We start from the raw sequence: 18456 nt of genomic DNA on the forward strand, positions 1-18456 counted from the left end.
ATTTTTTAAAAAAATTCTTTAAAAATTTTTTAAATTTTTTTAAAAAAGAAAAAGAGAGTAATTTTATCTTTTCTAAAGATTTTCTTCTGCTTATATTTTCAATATATTTTGTCTCATGCATCTTAAACATCTCTTGCCAATTCTGTGTTTTCCTGGGAGTAAATAAGCCTTCTAGCACAAGAAAAGAGAAACGTAAAATATTCCAAGGCTGCCCCTTTGTGGTGACATACTTTCACACATACCACAGCCTATTTTTATAGGCTTTATGAATTGCAGCTTTATTTCAACCTCCCAAAATATGGGCATCTTCTACATTTGGTTTCAAATTAATGCTATACATTTTTTTTTAAATCTTTATCTTTGAGAAAGAGAGAGAGAGGAGAGACAGAGTGTGAGTTGGGGAGGGGCAGAGAGAGAGAGGGAGACACAGAATCTGAAGCAGGCTCCAGGCTCTGGGCTGAGCTGTCAGCACAGAGCCCAATGCGGGGTTTGAACTCACAGAGTGTGAGATCATCATGACCTGAGCTGAAGTCAGCCGCTTAACCGACAGAGCCACTCAGGCACTCAGTCTGGTGGTATTGTAAGTAAGTAAATAAGTAATGCCTTCAAATTTGGAAGGAAAATGACTTCCATCTGAGAATACTACACCCACCAAACTACCAAGAGTACAAGGGTCCCATAAAAATATTTGTGAATGCAAGCATCCAAAAATTATAAAATCCCAAACATTCTTTTTTTTTTTAGGAAAGTACTGGAAGATACACTTCAGCAGAACAGGAGTGATGAATCTCTAAATTCTACACCTGAAACTAATATTACACTGTATGTTAGCTAACTGGAATTTAAATAAAAATTTGAAAAAGAAAAAAATAAATAAATACAGAGCGAGGGAAAAACACAGGGTATAAGAGAGACTCCAATTAGAAAAGGAACAAATGTAAGTTTCAGGACAATGGCCATGCAGCAGACCTAAATTCAAACCCAAGCTACATTTGCACCCAATCTGTAGGAATTGGGTGTCCGAGAAAACAGAGTTAAAAGTAACTGCCCTGTGTGACCACATGAAAATAGTACAGAGAGGGCTTTTATAATCCTTTTAGAAGACGTGGGAAGAAGAAATAATAGGTATGTAGAAAAAGAAAACAAACAAAAAAGAAGACGATTATTAACTCCAAGAAAAACAAAAAAGGTCTATGAGAAAGGAAAGGTGATCAACACTGAACAATAATTATACAGTAACAATAATGTCAACACTGAATATTGACTTAACGCCAAATTGTGCAATAACTATATTGGAAGGATAGATCAGGAAAAAAAGGAAATAAGAAAACTAAATCCTCAACTATCACAATAGAAAATCAAATGTCAGAAGAAGCTAAAGAGAATTAAAAGTGATCATTTTAGGAAAGCAGAACTGGGGATCGCAAAAAAGGTGTTTCTTTATAGAATTTTTAGCACTTCTATTTTTATTTTTTAGCACTATTTTATTTTGTCAAGTATTTTGATGTGCAGGACTGATTACAGAAAATAAATATAAAAATTAATAAGTTAAGTTTAGATAGAAAATGAAGCTACAATAAAAGAGTAACCTCGGGGCACCTGGGTGGCTCAGTCAGTTAAGCGTCTGACTTCGGCTCAGGTCATGATTTCATGGTTCGTGAGTTCGAGCCCCGCGTCGGGCCCTGTGCTGACAGCACAGAGCCTGGAGCCTGCTTGGGATTCTGTGTCTCCCTCTCTCTGCTCCTCCCCCGCTCATGCTCTGTCTCTCTCTCTCAAATATAAATAAAAATGTTTAAAATGAAAAAAAAATAAAAACAGTAACCTCAACATCTTTAAATGTAACCAAAGGAAATATTTGCAGCTGATCTTAGCAAGAAAATAAAGTGCAGCATTGGCCAACACTCAGAAACATGGCCTCAACAGCCACCAGAGACACCATATACCAACACGGAACAAATCTGTTCAATCCTATTTAATAACATATAGATACAATAAATTTGATTTTTAATAATTCTCCTTAACTCATAAATTAAAATACCTCTATGTTTATAAATAGGAAAAATTATTAAAGAAACACAAGTTAAATTTAGAAATAGAAAAAAAAGTAAAAGCTCGTAAGTTTTTAAGATAAGTAAATATTTTATATTAGGTTGAAATTATAATTAATTTCAAATGATTAAGCAAATGTGTGTCCAAGATGAAGATTCACAATTCTTTGGTCTCATTTTCTATTTCACAAAGTACTGGCTTGGAAATATTCCCAAGTAACTTTGCATTGGAAGTTATCTATAGAGTTTCTGTTTGGGGCTGCTTTTTATATTTTAAACTAAGATATGATGCTCTACTATAAAAATCTGGACAATAGATCTAAGTGTTGTTACTGAAGACACATGGTTATGGTAAAAGTGTACATTTGGAATTGCCCTTATGAGGAATTAGATTCTTCTAAAACTAAGAGAATCAGCTTTAAAATGCTATAATGTGTCTCTCACATCAATAACATTCAGGGCAATGATCTCCAGAGCTGAGTGCCTAAGGCAACCCATTGGAGGGCCCCCCCCCCCAAAATATTGAAATCTGTGATTTTTTAGTGCACCCCTTTATATTTTATTTGTAGACTTATATACATTATGTCAAATAATTGTACAGTGCTATGTGTATAGAATTTATAAGTGAGCATATTATACTTTGGCAGTGCATTACAAAAAAATGTTTTACCGATGGAATGTCATGAGCAAAAAGTATTCAGAGACCACTGACTTAGATATGTGTAGCCCTACTTAGAGTTGGTGAACGATTCATAGTCTATGAGAGGAACACAACTATTCACGAGTGAAAAGCAGGAGAAAGCTGATGTATCAGTCAGGCTGAAAAGTGACTTTTAAGCTACGATTGAGAATTATACAGTTGTGGAGATAATTATATAATTGTATCTAACATTAGACCTACCTGCTTCAGTTGAAACTATTTTGATAAAAACTGATGCTGAAATATACAAATGTCTAGAATTTTCACAGCCTTTGATATGTACACTTGTCACCCATTTAGCACAGTCTCCGTTAAGAGTTCAAAACAATGCACTCACATGAGGTAGAGAAAAAAACCTAGAAACCACGGAATTGGGAAGTAAATCCTGAAGCATCCTACCAGTACTTTATTGTCTCACATGGGAAAAATGCAACTCAGTCAAGAACTACACCGGTGACGTCCAGTTGAGTAGTCCCTCGTCACATAGGAATGTTTACCTCAATGAAAACTTAATAGAATTTAAGATTCACATCTTCAGTCACACGAGCCACATTTCAAATGCCCCAAAGCCCCACACGGCACAGTGCAGATACAGAACATTCCCTTAAGTCCAGAAACTTCTATCGAACAACTCTGTTCTTGAATCATATTCAGGAGTTCTTAAAAACTTTGAAGATTCTTATACTTACTCACTGTTACTTTGTCCTTATCCCCCAACATAATGTTGTTTGGCGTTAGATCTCTGTGGACAATCCTCTTTTCCTTGTGTAAGTACCGAAGAGCTAAGCACAGCTTGAAGCAGCAAATAAAAAACAAAGTTTATTTCCCCAAATACGCATGTAACCGCTGATGATTACTACACACATCTCTAAGAAATCAGCTCAGAAATTCGCTGTTGTTTTAAAAAATTAATGAAAATGAAAGTGTACCTGTATAAATATTTTCCATAGTCTTTCTTCAATAAAATGATGCTGTTTTTCCTTCAAAGAACTGAAATGCTCTCCAAGAGGGGCCCCTTCTATCAGCTCCATAACTATATACAACCTATCATCTACGAGAAAACAAGGGAAATACAACAGAAATTTAAATTCAATATATTTAGAAAAATGCATATGAATTAGAATCTGAGCTTCCCAGTGTGTATGCAGGGCACGGCACTGAAGGAATTGGAGAGGGGCTAAGATCCACTCAGCCCTGGGGGCGATGGGGGTGAGGGGCTCTTCAGGCAGCTAGAGCCCAGCGACAGTCTCTTCCGGCTACAGGCTACCTCCCAGCATAAGTTTACACTGGCAAAAATGATCATTTTCGACACACACCAAGATGTGGAATGACTGGGAAGTGCTAAAGAGAACGAGTAAATGATGCCAAGCCCAGGAGCCTTTCCTGAAGAACATTCCTCTCAGTAGTTTAAAATTTTACCCTTAAATCATGTCAGACATTCAGAAAACTGTATTTTTGAAGTGGACTGTTGCCTAGCCTCATTGATGTACCTGACAGAATTTCGCACTGGAATCGTGCCACGGTCTTGCAATGACACAGCTGAAAACACAACCCATGATGGAAATTTCTGTGATGCCCCCTCTAGAGCAGAGAGAGAGCCAGGGGTTTTATCTTAGGGCGACTGGGAACCTCATAACGGTGCTCATCTCTTTACCTTGGGTGCCAAGAAACAAAGTAAATTCTCCTTTCTCCTCCAAAACCGATATGAAACTATTAACAATGTAGTGATATGCGTAATCTGTGATGTTTTGGATACATATAAAATATGTATGTACACAATATTTACAGAAATGAAATCGCACGATACATGTGCCACCACTTAATACTTTTTCATCCAACAGCCCGACGTATCTGTGCACACAGATCCGTGCCTTCTTTCTGCTGCCTTCATAGTATTCCACAACACAGAGGGATTCATCCTTTACTCTCCTAGAGGTAGACATGTGTATTGTTTTCCATTCTTCATTATCCCAAGAAGCACTCAGTGTATGTACTCATCTTACCTCTAGCATAACTTTTCCTCTCTTCTATTAATTGACTTTCTTTTTTTATTGAAGTATAATTAACGTACAAGGTTGTATTAGTTCTGAGTGTGCCGTGTCTATACATTACTCGGCATACTCTGAATTCCCTTCATCCGTCTCACCCATTCCCCCATCCCTTAGCTTCATTTTTAATTTGCTACCTTTTAGTTCCTTTTCTCACAATTCCCTGATCTCTTTTATCATATTTTAGGTATTTTTAAGCCACTTCCAATTATTTTCGGAAGATGTCAGGTTGTAAAAGTTGTATTTTTTTTCTAATTTAAGATAAGTTGTGTCACTTCAGTAGTTCAAGTCAGAAGCCAATCTTGACCTCTAATGGGATGTGCGCTAAATTGTAAGAAATGACTCTAATATCAAGAATTCTATTATCGGGGGCCAGGATTTACTGGACAGTTTCAGCACTGCGTTCCTTTGACTCATCCAGGGGGAGGGAGATGGACAAAATCATAAAATTCCACAGTACACGATAGGTTTGCATAATAATAGCACTTACAAAGAGGCAATGAGGAAGTCCCAACCATTGCTTTGTACATCCTTCCTCCAAATGATTTACTTTTAAACCTCATATGCGAGGCACACCATCAAGGTTTATCAGTACTTTCATTGTTTCAGTCAAAGGTCCTGCATTGTTTTATTTTTTTTTTTTTTTTTTTTTTTAAATTTTTTTTTTTTTCAACGTTTATTTATTTTTGGGACAGAGAGAGACAGAGCATGAACGGGGGAGGGACAGAGAGAGAGGGAGACACAGAATCGGAAACAGGCTCCAGGCTCTGAGCCATCAGCCCAGAGCCTGACGCGGGGCTCGAACTCACGGACCGTGAGATCGTGACCTGGCTGAAGTCGGACGCTTAACCGACTGCGCCACCCAGGCGCCCCGGTCCTGCATTGTTTTAAACCTGTGACTGAATTTGGCTTTACCTCAACCTTTCGCACCGATGACCTGCCTGCAGAATCAGTCAGGGATCCATTGCCACCTTGTGGTCATTATCGGAACTTCAAGTAAAAGAAATCTCAAAGACGTAGCCCCTCTGAATTTATTTGGGGGGGGTGAAAAATGTCATCTAAGCCAACCAAACAATTTTTCATCTTGTCTTGAATAAGCCATGATTCTTAACTTCTCTCATTGTTCTTAAGCTTCTCTCATTTTTTTTTAACGTTTATTTATTTTTGAGCGAGACAGAGACAGAAACAGAGACAGAGAATCCCAAGCAAGCTCCGCACTGTCAGCGCAGAGATGGATGTGGGGCTGGAACCCATGAACTGTGAGGTGGTGACCCGAGGCCGAGATCTTGACCTAGGCCAAAATCAAGGGTGGGACACTTAACCGACTGAGTCACCCAGAGGCACCCCCTACTTTGCTTCTCACCTGATCCTACTAAGGTTTTGTGTGTGTGAGAGAGAAAATAGCCCAAATAACTGTTTGCTTTGTTCATGCGGTGTCTTTCAGACAGGAGTCTAAGGCCTTTATAGCTGTATCTTTAGGTCATTGATTATACCACTGTTTCACTGATGAAGAAAGAGATGCACAAGGTCTTCCACAAATTGAGAAAATAGTTTAAAAAAAAGAAAAGAATTGATTAAGCTTATTTTGTGACATTCTAGGGGAAAAATATATAATACAGATACTTTTCCTTAATTAGAAATATGATGAAGGGCTCCTGGGGGGCTCAGTCAGTTAAGTGTCTGACTGCAGCTCAGGTCATGATCTTGTGGTTTGTGAGTTTGAGTCCCACATCGGGCTCTGTGCTGACAGCTGGGAGCCTGGAGCCTGTTTTGGATTCTGTGTCTCCTTCTCTCTCTGCACCTCCCCCACTCAAGCTCTGTCTCTCTCTCTCTGTCTCTCAAAAAAATAAACATAAAATATACATATATACATATACATACACACACACACACACACACACACACACACACACACACACACACCTACACATGTATCATGAAAACTCATACTTACTTTCCAGAAATGTTTTGTAATAGCGTACAACATTGGGATGATAGAGCTAGAAGAAAATAAATAACAAACATAACATTACTTCAATATATAAACTTGTTTTCACAATTTAGTTGGGCTTCATATTTGAAAACAACAAGAAAATTACTGTATTTATATTTATCTATAAAATTAAGCATTTTAAGATATCATCTAACTGAGATTTGAGATTTTTTGGATTCTTTTTATTTGCTACCTACAAAACTAATCTGAAAATAGCAATCTCCCATTAGAGCCTTTTATCAAATAAAAATAAAAACTGATGGTGTTTTATCACCTAATTTAACATTTTAGGTAAATTTTAGAACTCAAAGTAACGTGAAGAATTCATTTAGCTCTCCCCATTCAAACACCACACACACACTGCATTGAGAAGAAACAGAAATGAAGGAATTTGTGTTGAATATGTATCCCATTGTTCCTTACCACTCCTTACCACTTAAATATTTATATATACTGTTTGTTTCTATTTACATTTTGTGTCTTTCTATGCTCTCCAAACTGGTTAGTATGAAACTGAAATAATCTAAGACTTACTAACTCCATTTAAATTATAATAGTTGGCAAGGACTCCCTTCTTGGCCAAACTTTAGTCAGGTTTCTCTAAGCCCTCTTCTTGACTAGGCCTCATTCTTGCCCTGCTTTGTTTCATCAAGAATCCTGCCAAGTCAGGTTAGCAAGAATCTCCCCACTCCTGATACCCAATCAAGTTCCTCATCACCCCATCTTTGATAGCTTAGGAAGTTCTTTGGGGTAATTTTCCATCTATTCACCCCCCTCACCTGGCCTGTTGGTTGTAAATACTAGCTATTGCTGTTGTATTTGGAGTTGAGCTCAATCTCTCTCCCCTGTTGCCATAGTTTGACTTCTATCTCAATAGTCTCGAGTGAAGTCTTCCTTGCCACTTTCAAGAAGCTTTCAGTGCAATTTCTCTCTTGTTATTGTAATGTTTATTTATGTATTCTGAGAGAGAAAGTATGCAGGGGAGGGGCAGAGAGAGAGGGAGAGAAAGAATCCCAAGCAGGCTCCACAGTGTCAGCTCAGAGCCCGATGTGGGGCTCGACCCCACAACAGTGAGATCATGACCCGAGCCAAAATAAAGAGTTGGCAAACCAACTGAGCCACACAGATGCCCCTACAATTTCTCTCTGATGTAGGTTTACCTCAGGATATCACATGAAAATTCTGCTTTTTCAAAACTTTCATTTTCTACAAGTATATAAAATGTTCATAGTTGCTTTTTTATAATTTAAGTTTCTAGGCAAACCGAAATTTCTTTTATCTCAGAATTGTTGACATTTCATTTCACTTATAAATGGCTTGCATTTCTTTTTGGTCTTTCTTCTTGCTTTTTTGAAGGGGAATCTCGTAACTGTCCACCAAACTCCTACCCGCCCAATCCTCCAATGCAATTGAGTTCTAGTGGAACATGGCTTCCCATGAGATTGTATCTCTCAGCCTCTCCTGTAGCCATGAGAGGGACTATCACTAAGTTCGCACCAAGGGTATGTAAGGGGAAACGTGTGCTCCTGGGTCTGAGTCCTAAACGTTGGGAATGCCCCGACCCTCACGCTCTTCCTCTTCCCTCTTTGGATGTGAACATGCCTGTGGTAGTTTCAACCCTACAGATGAAGACAATGAATGCCCTAGGAGGCAGCAGCACAGTAAGAGAGGAAGAGCCAACATCCCCCAGATGACTGCGTGGAACGGAGAACATTCCCAACCTGGTCCACTCACTCTGGATTGTTACATCAAAGAGAAATAGCCCGTTGCATTGTGAGACCTCTTGTTCAAGCCAATGTATTGCGGAGCCTCTTTCTTACTGCAGCTTAGTCTTAATCTTAAAAAATATACTCTCCTTTTCTAGTTCCATTTCTGTCACTTCTGTCTGCTATCCCCTCTTCCTTTTAGGACTCAGGGTTATTTACTATCCTTTCCATTGGTTCAGGCCTCTGGTAAGAGTGCAACTGTACAATTTTGAGTTATCTCAAAGTCCAAACACGTGCCTCTTAAGTGTCCCCACCCGGACATTTTCTTTTCTTAGGAAATGTACAAAACAACATCTGCCTCATCAACTCTCAAGTGGCCAGCAGATTTTAAACAATAAGGGGCCAGGTAAGCAAAAGAGTCATATTCTGGAGCCTAGCTCACTGGCCGGGACTGTATCCAGATCGGAGTTCCAATGACGGTACTAAATCAGCTTACAGCAAAAGCCATGCTCCAGCCTTGTGCTAGAGACAGCACACTGCCAAAGATGAAGGTGCCCTCAACATGAGCCAACACTGGCTTCTTAGAATCCGGTCTACTGATGATAGTATTTACTGTAATTTGTGAACTGGAGAAGAACTACAGATTGTAGTGAATAAAGATCAGATATATTTAATGATCTTTAGGTCCCAGCACAGACACTGTACAAACTTAACTCATGGAGAACACAACGCAGTGAAGCTGGTGGTTCTCCACAGGAGTTATAAATGAACAGGATCCACAATGAACGTATAAATAAGGAAAGCTGAAAAAGAAACCCATGTATTCTGGGATCACAAAATCCAACCTCACTTCTCTTCTGACATGTTTATTCTTTCTCCCCAAACACACCTTCATAATGATAGTTAATTGAGTTGTTACATTATGTCAGAATATTCAACTCATGCCAATAAATAATAACGCATCTTGGAAATCTACTTTTAGATTTAATAAGCTGTATTTGAAGAATGTTAACAGCTTGATTCCACTTGACAAAAGTCAGGGAACTGTTAGTCATATGCTTATGCATGTAACTAAGTAACCAAATATTCTCTACTCTAATGAGAAGGAAACGGATATGCTTGCAATTTAAAAAGAAGGATGTTTCATATATGAGGCATTCTCTTGTAAACTCAGTCATTCTGCACCCCAAACCTTGATATAAACTCCAGAAAGTCTTTCTGTGGTTCAATGTCAAGCCTTAGGAAAAAAATCTAACTAAAATGTTACCACTTCAATGTCAATTATTTTAAACAGAACCAGTTCTTAAATAGCATGGACAAGAATAGCACAAGAACTCTACTGATGACATTTAGGTAAGGTACATACCTTCATAAACAAGAAAAGCACTTACCTGCTCTTTAATTATGGTTAATTCAGAAACAATATTCTTTACACTGCTGTCTCGATCTTTTTTATCCTTTCCAAATGCTGGGTTATGTAAATTGACCTCTTTCATTGCCAAAAGATTTTGACCACTACGCTTTCTAACCTAAAATAAGACCAAAAAATAAAATAAAATAAAATAAAATAAAATAAAATAAAATAAAACAAAACAAAATAAAATAAAATAAAATAAAATAAAAATAATAATAAAGTGGGGGTAGAAAGAGGGGGAAAAGAGATAGATTAATAAGTCACATGATTCAACCAAGGAATCTAAATAACCTAAATAAGCAATAGAACCTTTACAATTTTATTTGTATGTACCCTAAACTCAATTCAAAAAACTGGTTCTCGGGGCGCCTGGGTGGCGCAGTCGGTTAAGCGTCCGACTTCAGCCAGGTCATGATCTCACGGTCCGTGAGTTCGAGCCCCGCATCAGGCTCTGGGCTGATGGCTCAGAGCCTGGAGCCTGTTTCAGATTCTGTGTCTCCCTCTCTCTCTGCCCCTCCCCCGTTCATGCTCTGTCTCTCTCTGTCCCAAAAATAAATAAACGTTGAAAAAAAAAAAAAAAAAAAAAAAATGGTTCTCTCCTGGGCGGTCTGCACCATTCAGTAGGATTTTACCGGGAACCTATCAAAAACTCTGGTGTGAATTTAGAGAAAGTGTCATGCACTAGGACAAGCCATTTTTACTATTTTTTGGTGAGACATTAATAATGGCTCTTGTCTTCAAAGACCAGTGGCCAATTTCTAGAGCTGAGAGCTGTACTGAGATAACATCAGTACAGCTATCTGATGGGCAAAAATCTAATTTGCGTATCTATTTTCCAATAATGAGGGCGCCAATCCGGTTGCATGGGTGTGTGCAAGTGGGATATCTGGTTTGCTGGGGAAGGTCAGAGAAGTGTTCTCCAAGGGCAACGTCACCTTGTAAACACAGCCGAAAGCCCCACTTCCAAGATGATCCAGAACTGCATAGTTGCCTATGTATTTCAAAGGAGCTTTATTCTGATTAATGCTTTCAATATTTTCAGCAATTTGCTTCAGTTCATCATCCTAACCAAAAAAAAAAAAAACAAAAAAAAAACAAGGAAATGGGCACTATGATAATTTGCATCCTGCCCACACAGCAGCCTTCACAAGTATTTGAAACTCAGGACTTACCACTAACAAATTCAACTTGGATACCAATTCTTCATAAGCGCTGATATCACGAACATAATGTCCTATATCGATGAAGATCTCAAACAGGTCGGTGGGAAAAAGCCTACAGGGAAAATGCACACACATACACTTCATGTAGGTCTTGGTAACTGTTCCTCATTCCTTCCCTTTGGGAGCTAACCCATTCACAGATTCATTACATTAAGCAAATTTAACTTCCTTAGGATATCAACAAAGCGGGGGCAAATAGTACTCAACAGCGTATCTCACAAAAATGAACTAGAACTACAGTTCTTAAGGGATAAGGAAAAGCCACCAGAGAGGAAAGTTTCTAGAGATACAACACTGTGCTTACAATTGACAATACTGGGCTGTACACTTGAAAATTTGTTAAGAGAGCAGATCTCATGTTATGATACAGGTTATACAAAGACCTTATTTGTGAGATATTTAGGGGTGCAGGCATTAAACATTTGGGGAAGGAATGTTTATGGGGTGTTTATGGAGTGCTGAACACTTACATAAATGCCATTTGATTCAGTCCTCATGTTAACCCTAGGAGGTAAATACTAACCCCATTGTTAAATGTTTCATGAAAATAAAATAAAAATACAGGTAAATGAAAAAAAAAAATGGAGAGATTTATGCATCCTTTCCAACGTACTGGTTTCAAGGGCTTAGTAAAATCTTTTAAGTCCACAAAAATGAAGGGTTTAGTGCCTTGAAATAAAAGGTTATAAATAATTTTACTCACTTTTCTTCCCTCAAATTCAAGAATCATTTGTAAATAAAGTAACAACATAAAATGTTCCAACGCTTCTGAACAAAAGGCATTATATTAACGTAAGCTCTTATTTCTGTTCTGCCGTTTAACAATAGAATCCTAGTAAGAACTTGGGCCTATGATTTTGGCCAGCCTGCCCGATACAATGCCAGGCAGACCACACATGTAGGTGACTGTTTTCTTCCCAAGGGGGTGATGTTTCTGTCACGCTCACCAGCACAGCCTCCTGAGCCAAGAACACCCAGCCCTTTCCCCTTCAAATGAGCACCTACCCTATGAAAGACATCCAGACAAATACTTTTTCTATGGATTAAGAGCAAAGGATTAGACCAACTTTGGCATTTCTGAATGCATAAGAACAGGCATATATTTTCATGTCATCCATTTAAAATGTTAACTCAACAAGATACTAGCAAATCGAATGCAATAGCATATCAAAAGAATGATTCACCATGATCAAGTGGGATTCGTTCCTGGGCTGCGGGGCTGGTTCAACATTCGCAAATCAATCAATGTGATACATCACATTAATAAAAGAAAAGATAAGAACCATATGATCCTGTCAATCGATATAGAAAAAGAATTGGACAAAATTCAGCATCCTTTTTTAATAAAAACCCTCAAGAAAGTCGGGATAGAAGGAACATATTTAAACATCATAAAAGCCATTTATGAAAAGCCCACAGATAATATCATCCTCAATGGGGAAAAACTGAGAGCTTTTCCCCTGAGATCAGGAATACTACAGGGATGTCCACGCTCACCACTGTTGTTTAACATAGTGTTGGAAGTTCTAGCATCAGAAATCAGACAACAAAAGGAAATCAAAGGCATCAAAATTGGCAAAGATGAAGTCAAGCTTTCAGTTTTTGCAGATGACATGATATCATACATGGAAAACCCAACAGACTCCACCAAAAGTCTGCTAGAACTGATACATAATTCAGCAAAGTTGCAGGATACAAAATCAATGTACAAAAATCGGTTGTATTCGTATACACTGATAATGAAGCAACAGAAAGACAAATAAACTTATCCCATTCATAACTGCACCAAGAATCCTAAGATACCTAGGAATAAACCTAACCAAAGATGTAAAAGATCTGTATGCTGAAAACTATAGAAAGGAAATTGAAGAAGATACAAAGAAATGGAAAAATATTCCGTGCTCATGGGTTGGAAGAATAAATATTGTTAAAATGTCAATACTACCCAAGGCAATCTACACAATCAATGCAATCCCAATCAAAATTGCACCAGCATTCTTCTTGAAGCTAGAACAAGCAATCCTAAAATTTGTATGGAACCACAAAAGACCCCGAATAGCCAAAGTAATATTGAAGAAGAAGACCAAAGCGGGAGGCATCACAATCCCAGACTTTAGTCTCTACTACAAAGCTGTAATCATCAAGACAGCATGGTATTGGCACAAAAACAGACACATAGACCAATGGAATAGAATAGAAAACCCAGAACTAGACCCACAAACGTATGGCCAACTCATCTTTGACAAAGCAGGAAAGAATATCCAATGGAAAAAAGACAGTCTCTTTAACAAATGGTGCTGGGAGAACTGGACAGCAATATGCAGAAGATTGAAACTAGACCATTTCTCACACCATTCAAAAAAATAAACTCAAAATGGATAAAGGACCTGAATGTGAGACAGGAAACCATCAAAACCCTAGAGGAGAAAACAGGAAAAAACCTCTCTGACCTCAGCCGCAGCAGTTTCTTACTTGACACATCTCCAAAGGCAAGGGAATTAAAAGCAAAAATGAACTATTGGGACCTCATGAAGATAAAAAGCTTCTGCACTGCAAAGGAAACAATCAACAAAACTAAAAGGCAACTGACAGAATGGGAAAAGATATTTCCAAATGACGTATCAGATAAAGGGCTGATATCCAAAATCTATAAAGAACTCACCAAACTCCACACCCGAAAAACAAATAATCCAGTGAAGAAATGGCCAGAAAACATGAATAGACACTTCTCTACAGAAGATATCTAGATGGCCAACAGGCACATGAAAAGATGCTCAACGTCGCTTCTCATCAGGGAAACACAAATCAAAACCACACTCAGATATCACCTCACGCCAGTCAGAGTGGCCAAAATGCACAAATCAGGAGATTATAGATGCTGGAGAGGATGTGGAGAAACGGGAACCCTCTCGCACTGTTGGTGGGAATACAAACTGGTGCAGCCGCTCTGGAAAACAGTGTAGAGGTTCCTCAAAAAATTAAAAATAGATGTACCCTATGACCCAGCAACAGCACTGCTAGGAATCTACCCAAGGGATACAGGAGTGCTGCTGCATAGGGGCACTTGTACCCCAATGTTTATAGCAACACTTTCATCAATAGCCAAATTATGGAAAGAGCCTAAATGTCCATCAGCTGATGAATGGATAAAGAAATTGTGGTTTAGGGGCGCCTGGGTGACTCAGTCGGTTAAGCGTCTGACTTCGGCTCAGGTCATGATCTTGCGGTTCGTGAGTTCAAGCCCCGTGTCAGGCTCTGTGCTGATGGCTCAGAGCCTGGAGCCTGCTTCGGATTCTGTGTCTCCCTCTCTCTCTGACCCTCCCCGATTCATGCTGTGTCTCTCTCTGTCTCAAAAATAAATAAACGTTAAAAAAAAATTTTTTTTTAAATAAAAAAAATAAAAAAGAAATTGTGGTTTATATACACAATGGAATACTTCTTGGCAATGAGAAAGAATGAAATATGGCCTTTTGTAGCAACGTGGATGGAACTGGAGAGTGTTATGCTAAGTGAAATAAGTGACAGAGAAAGACAGATACCATATGTTTTCACTCCTATGTGGATCCTGAGAAACTTAACAGAAGACCATGGAGGAGGGGAAGGAAAAAAAAAAAAAAGAGGTTAAAGAGGGAGGGAGCCAAAACATAAGAGACTCTTAAAAACTGAGAACAAACTGAGGGTTGATGGGGGGTGAGAGGGAGGGGAAAGTGGGTGATGGGCATTGAGGAGGGCACCTGTTGGGATGAGCACTGGGTGTTGTATGGAAACCAATTTGACAAAAATTTTCATATTAAAAAAATAATAAAATAAAATGTTAATGTCCCAAAAAAAAGAAAAAAGGAAAACTAAAACTCATAGCAGTCACAGTAATTAAGAAAATTTGGATTGATAGAGTGATTGAGTCCTTCTCTTTCATCCACATTTACTTCACTTTCAGTGTTAAGATATCACTAGGGTAATTCTGTGTTATCTGTGGATTCTAGAAAATCTGAAAACACATGTTCTACGTACTGACTCATTCCTCTCTTACTGTTTGCATCTAAATCAGGTGTGTGCAAACAGGTCGATCTCATGACCGCTGGTCACTTAAATTTCTCTAAGCTCATACCTTTTAAAGAGTGGTCTGTTTCTTTCCATACTGAATAGAAACCTCAATGCTCTGAACGCGTAACACTGGAAAATAAAAGGATATGGGATTCTTAAATGGTAGCTCGACAAATGAAAACATTTCCAGGATAACATTATCATGAACTAAACATTACAGTGGCTTTACTGTGAGTGAGTGGCTGGCCTACATGGGAGCCAAAGCTTAGGACTGAAAATGAAATCCATCAATACCTGGGGTAAGTCTCATGCTTTAAGAAAGCATTTATGGTGTAGAACACTATGATGCTGGCCTTGTTTCACTCAGGACTTGCCATTAATTCCTTTCTAGAAAGTACAAAATGAACAGAGACCAGAAATAAAATTCCTACTCTGAGAAAACCAAACATCCAAAGATTTTCAGGAGCTCAAGGTTTATTTTGTTTCTAGCCTGCTATGTATACCTCGATATTTATATGGCTTCTATGAGAAAATAAACACTCGAAACGATGACATATAAAAATAGCCACAGGCACACTGGACTCAAACTTGACAAATTGGTCTCTTGAGTAAAGAGTCTTAAGCGTTCCCCAAATAGAACAATCTACAGTAACTCCCGAGAACACTCAGAAAGAGGCCTGTGAGACTTTACCAAAGAAAAATAAATGTCTAAATGTCTGACAGTGTGCAATGCCAAGAAAAAAACCAGAGAGCCCCCGGCCTGCAGTTGGGCCTGTATAATAGGCCACCACTGGGTGATCGAGGTCTGCTGAACTCGAACGTGGAATCCTTCGTAAAATTAGTGGTCTGAATACAGAAGGGTGACAAATAAACTTGCCCAGAGAAGCCAGGCAGACAACACAATGATGTTAAAGAGCCTGGTGGAGGGCAGTGGAGGCAGTGAGAAAGGAGGACACAAATGTTCCTCAAAAACCATTTCAATTTGAAGTTTTAAAAATCCTCTCCTGGCTTAACAAAATGCATCTGCACGATGGGTTTGATTTAATCTGCTGTCCAGCATCACGTCCACACGCCTGTGGTGCACCAAGGAAATTAAGTCCCGCTCCTGTCCGTCGTCACGGGTAACTCTCCAAAACTTCTGCCTGCCAGCCCACAGATACCACCAAGAATTCTCTGCTAGTCTTGACTGTCATTCTGGGTGGGAGCTCTTCAGTCAGAATGGAGGCAAACGTGGTGTCTTATTTCCTTTTCTAAATGGCATGGGGGGAATGCGATCTGCAAGTACTGCAAAGGCTTACTTTAAACCGGATTTTATCTTTCCAGTGCCTTCGGGGACAGTGTCCCCCGACGCACACAGGACACTACAGTAACGTGCCCCCTTCTTACCCGCACGCGAGGCCTCATGCCCCTCCCCTGACCACGCACCCCAGCCCCACCCAGCAGCCTAAGCACACTCTAAGCTGCCAGGCCCTCGCACTTTGCACATGGTGTTCCCTCTGTGCAGAATGCCTTTCCACCCTGTAGCAGATGCCATGGCTGCCCCACTCATATCTCCTTATTGACTTAGCAAGTCTCTTCTCATCCACCAAGATCCATTTCCCAGGCCTTCCTTTGTAAGGGTGAAGTGTTACTGACTGTGGTCCATGCTTAAAGATGGAATATCGATTTCCTCTTACAATTTTCCGATATATAAGCAAGTATTCCATGTTTTGAAAAAATAGAACTTACTGATAAGCAAAGAAATACATAAATAAAATCACCTAATTCACCTCCCACCCCAGAGAAACTGTTAAGCCTTTTATATTGTTTTTACAGCATTTGTTTTCATGCCAGCCTCCCTCACCAGATATTTTTCCCTCACGGTCAGTACAGACACCAGTGCTAAAAATTACAGATTGTACTATTAAAGTTTCCCCAGATTTCAGTAACTTGATATTAAAGAACAATGGACATGCTTATTACCTGTAACAGATTAGTTTTTGCTGCATTCTTTTGTTTGTTTGGTAAAATTAACTTTGCTATTGTATATATACCATTTTCCTGGAAGAATAAAAGGGCCATGTTATCAGTGACAGTGACAATGCCATAAAGAAACACAAGCACAAACAAGCAACTAAACAATCTCAAAAATTAATATTAGAGAAGAAATATTAGTATAATTTTGGAACTTTGTGTAAACTTATAGCGGAATATTAAATATGTCAATGTAGCACCAAACACCGGAGCCACAATCTTAAAATTTCAGCTGTCTTTAAAGTCATAAATAAGAAAGCATGTCAATTTAAAGTAATTTAAATACTTCATTTTTTAATGTTTGTTTAATTATTTTGAGAGAGAGAGGGATAGAGAGTGAGCAAGGGAGAGGCAGAGAAAGGGAGAGAGAACATCCCAAGCAGGGTCCACACTGTTAGCATAGAGCCCAACACAGGGTTCAGTCCCATGAACCACGAGATCATGACCTGAGCCAAAACCAAGAGTTGGACGCTTAACCGACTGAGCCATCCAGGCTCCCCTTAAATATTTTAAAAACAAAGGATAGGGGATAAAAAGGCACACAGTAAAGGGATACAAATATCTTTATACTTTGCCTTTTAAATATCTGATTATGAAATACAATTTCTCCCTTTATAGTCTGGTAATTAAACAATACACATAGATAAATCATTGTAGAAAAGAAAATGGAAAAAATAAAAGAAACAAGAGTAATAGATTTAAAAAATGAAGGTTATGCATGAAAAGCCTAAAGTATAGAAAGTGATCCTTCTATACTCTAATGCAAATATACACATGGCAGAATGAACAAAAAGTGCTAACTTACTGCTACCTTTCGATTATCTATTAAATATTTAATTTACTGAACTCTGTTATATGGGGGCACTTACATTATAACTGTGAAGAGCTTTACCTGCCTTAATGCATTTGGTCTTTATAGCTATTCTGTGAATTTGTCTATAATTTCCCTGCTTTATATATGACAAAACCAACTATTAGAGAGGCTGAGTCATTTTTTTCCAGTGGCCAAGCCACCAGGTAACGATATTAGGAACTGAACCTCAATGTGACCAAGTCCATATGCCCTGCTCCCCCGCGGCCTCCTGGTTTGCTGAGTTTCCCCTCGGGACTCTGAGCATCGGTGATCTGATCTCTTACTACCTCTCATGTATTTTGAAGATGAAGTTGGGTAGTGTATACTACTGTATATGTAGTGGACTGATTAATGAATCAAGCTTTGTGAAACTGGTTTCTGGGCAATAAACATTTTGTTGGCGTGTGTGTTTCA

General features: G+C 38.7%; 1 protein-coding gene across 18 annotated transcripts in view; it reads right to left on the reverse strand.

The window, feature by feature from the left end:
- Positions 1-18456, reverse strand: part of NEK10 (NIMA related kinase 10) — a 225778-nt gene that overhangs the window by 150551 nt on the left and 56771 nt on the right. For 17 of the 18 annotated variants that reach the window (XR_009611993.3, XR_009611995.3, XM_060638485.3 and 14 more), the window contains 8 exons: positions 17139-17216; positions 15241-15305; positions 11082-11184; positions 10845-10973; positions 9887-10024; positions 6751-6796; positions 3678-3799; positions 3438-3540 (listed from right to left, as the gene is read on the reverse strand). Coding sequence is in view for 16 of the 18 variants with exons in the window: in XM_060638485.3 (XP_060494468.3) it covers positions 3438-3540; positions 3678-3799; positions 6751-6796; positions 9887-10024; positions 10845-10973; positions 11082-11184; positions 15241-15305; positions 17139-17216 (784 nt within the window). In the remaining 2 variants the exon portion in view is untranslated. Of the gene's footprint in view, positions 1-3437; positions 3541-3677; positions 3800-6750; positions 6797-9886; positions 10025-10844; positions 10974-11081; positions 11185-15240; positions 15306-15470; positions 15545-17138; positions 17217-18456 lie in introns of those variants that run through there. The other variant, XM_060638500.3, reaches the window with a different exon arrangement.

This window comes from Panthera onca, chromosome C2 (genome assembly GCF_046562875.1).
Source record: "Panthera onca isolate mPanOnc1 chromosome C2, mPanOnc1 haplotype 2, whole genome shotgun sequence".
NCBI classification, from domain to species: Eukaryota; Metazoa; Chordata; class Mammalia; order Carnivora; family Felidae; genus Panthera; species Panthera onca.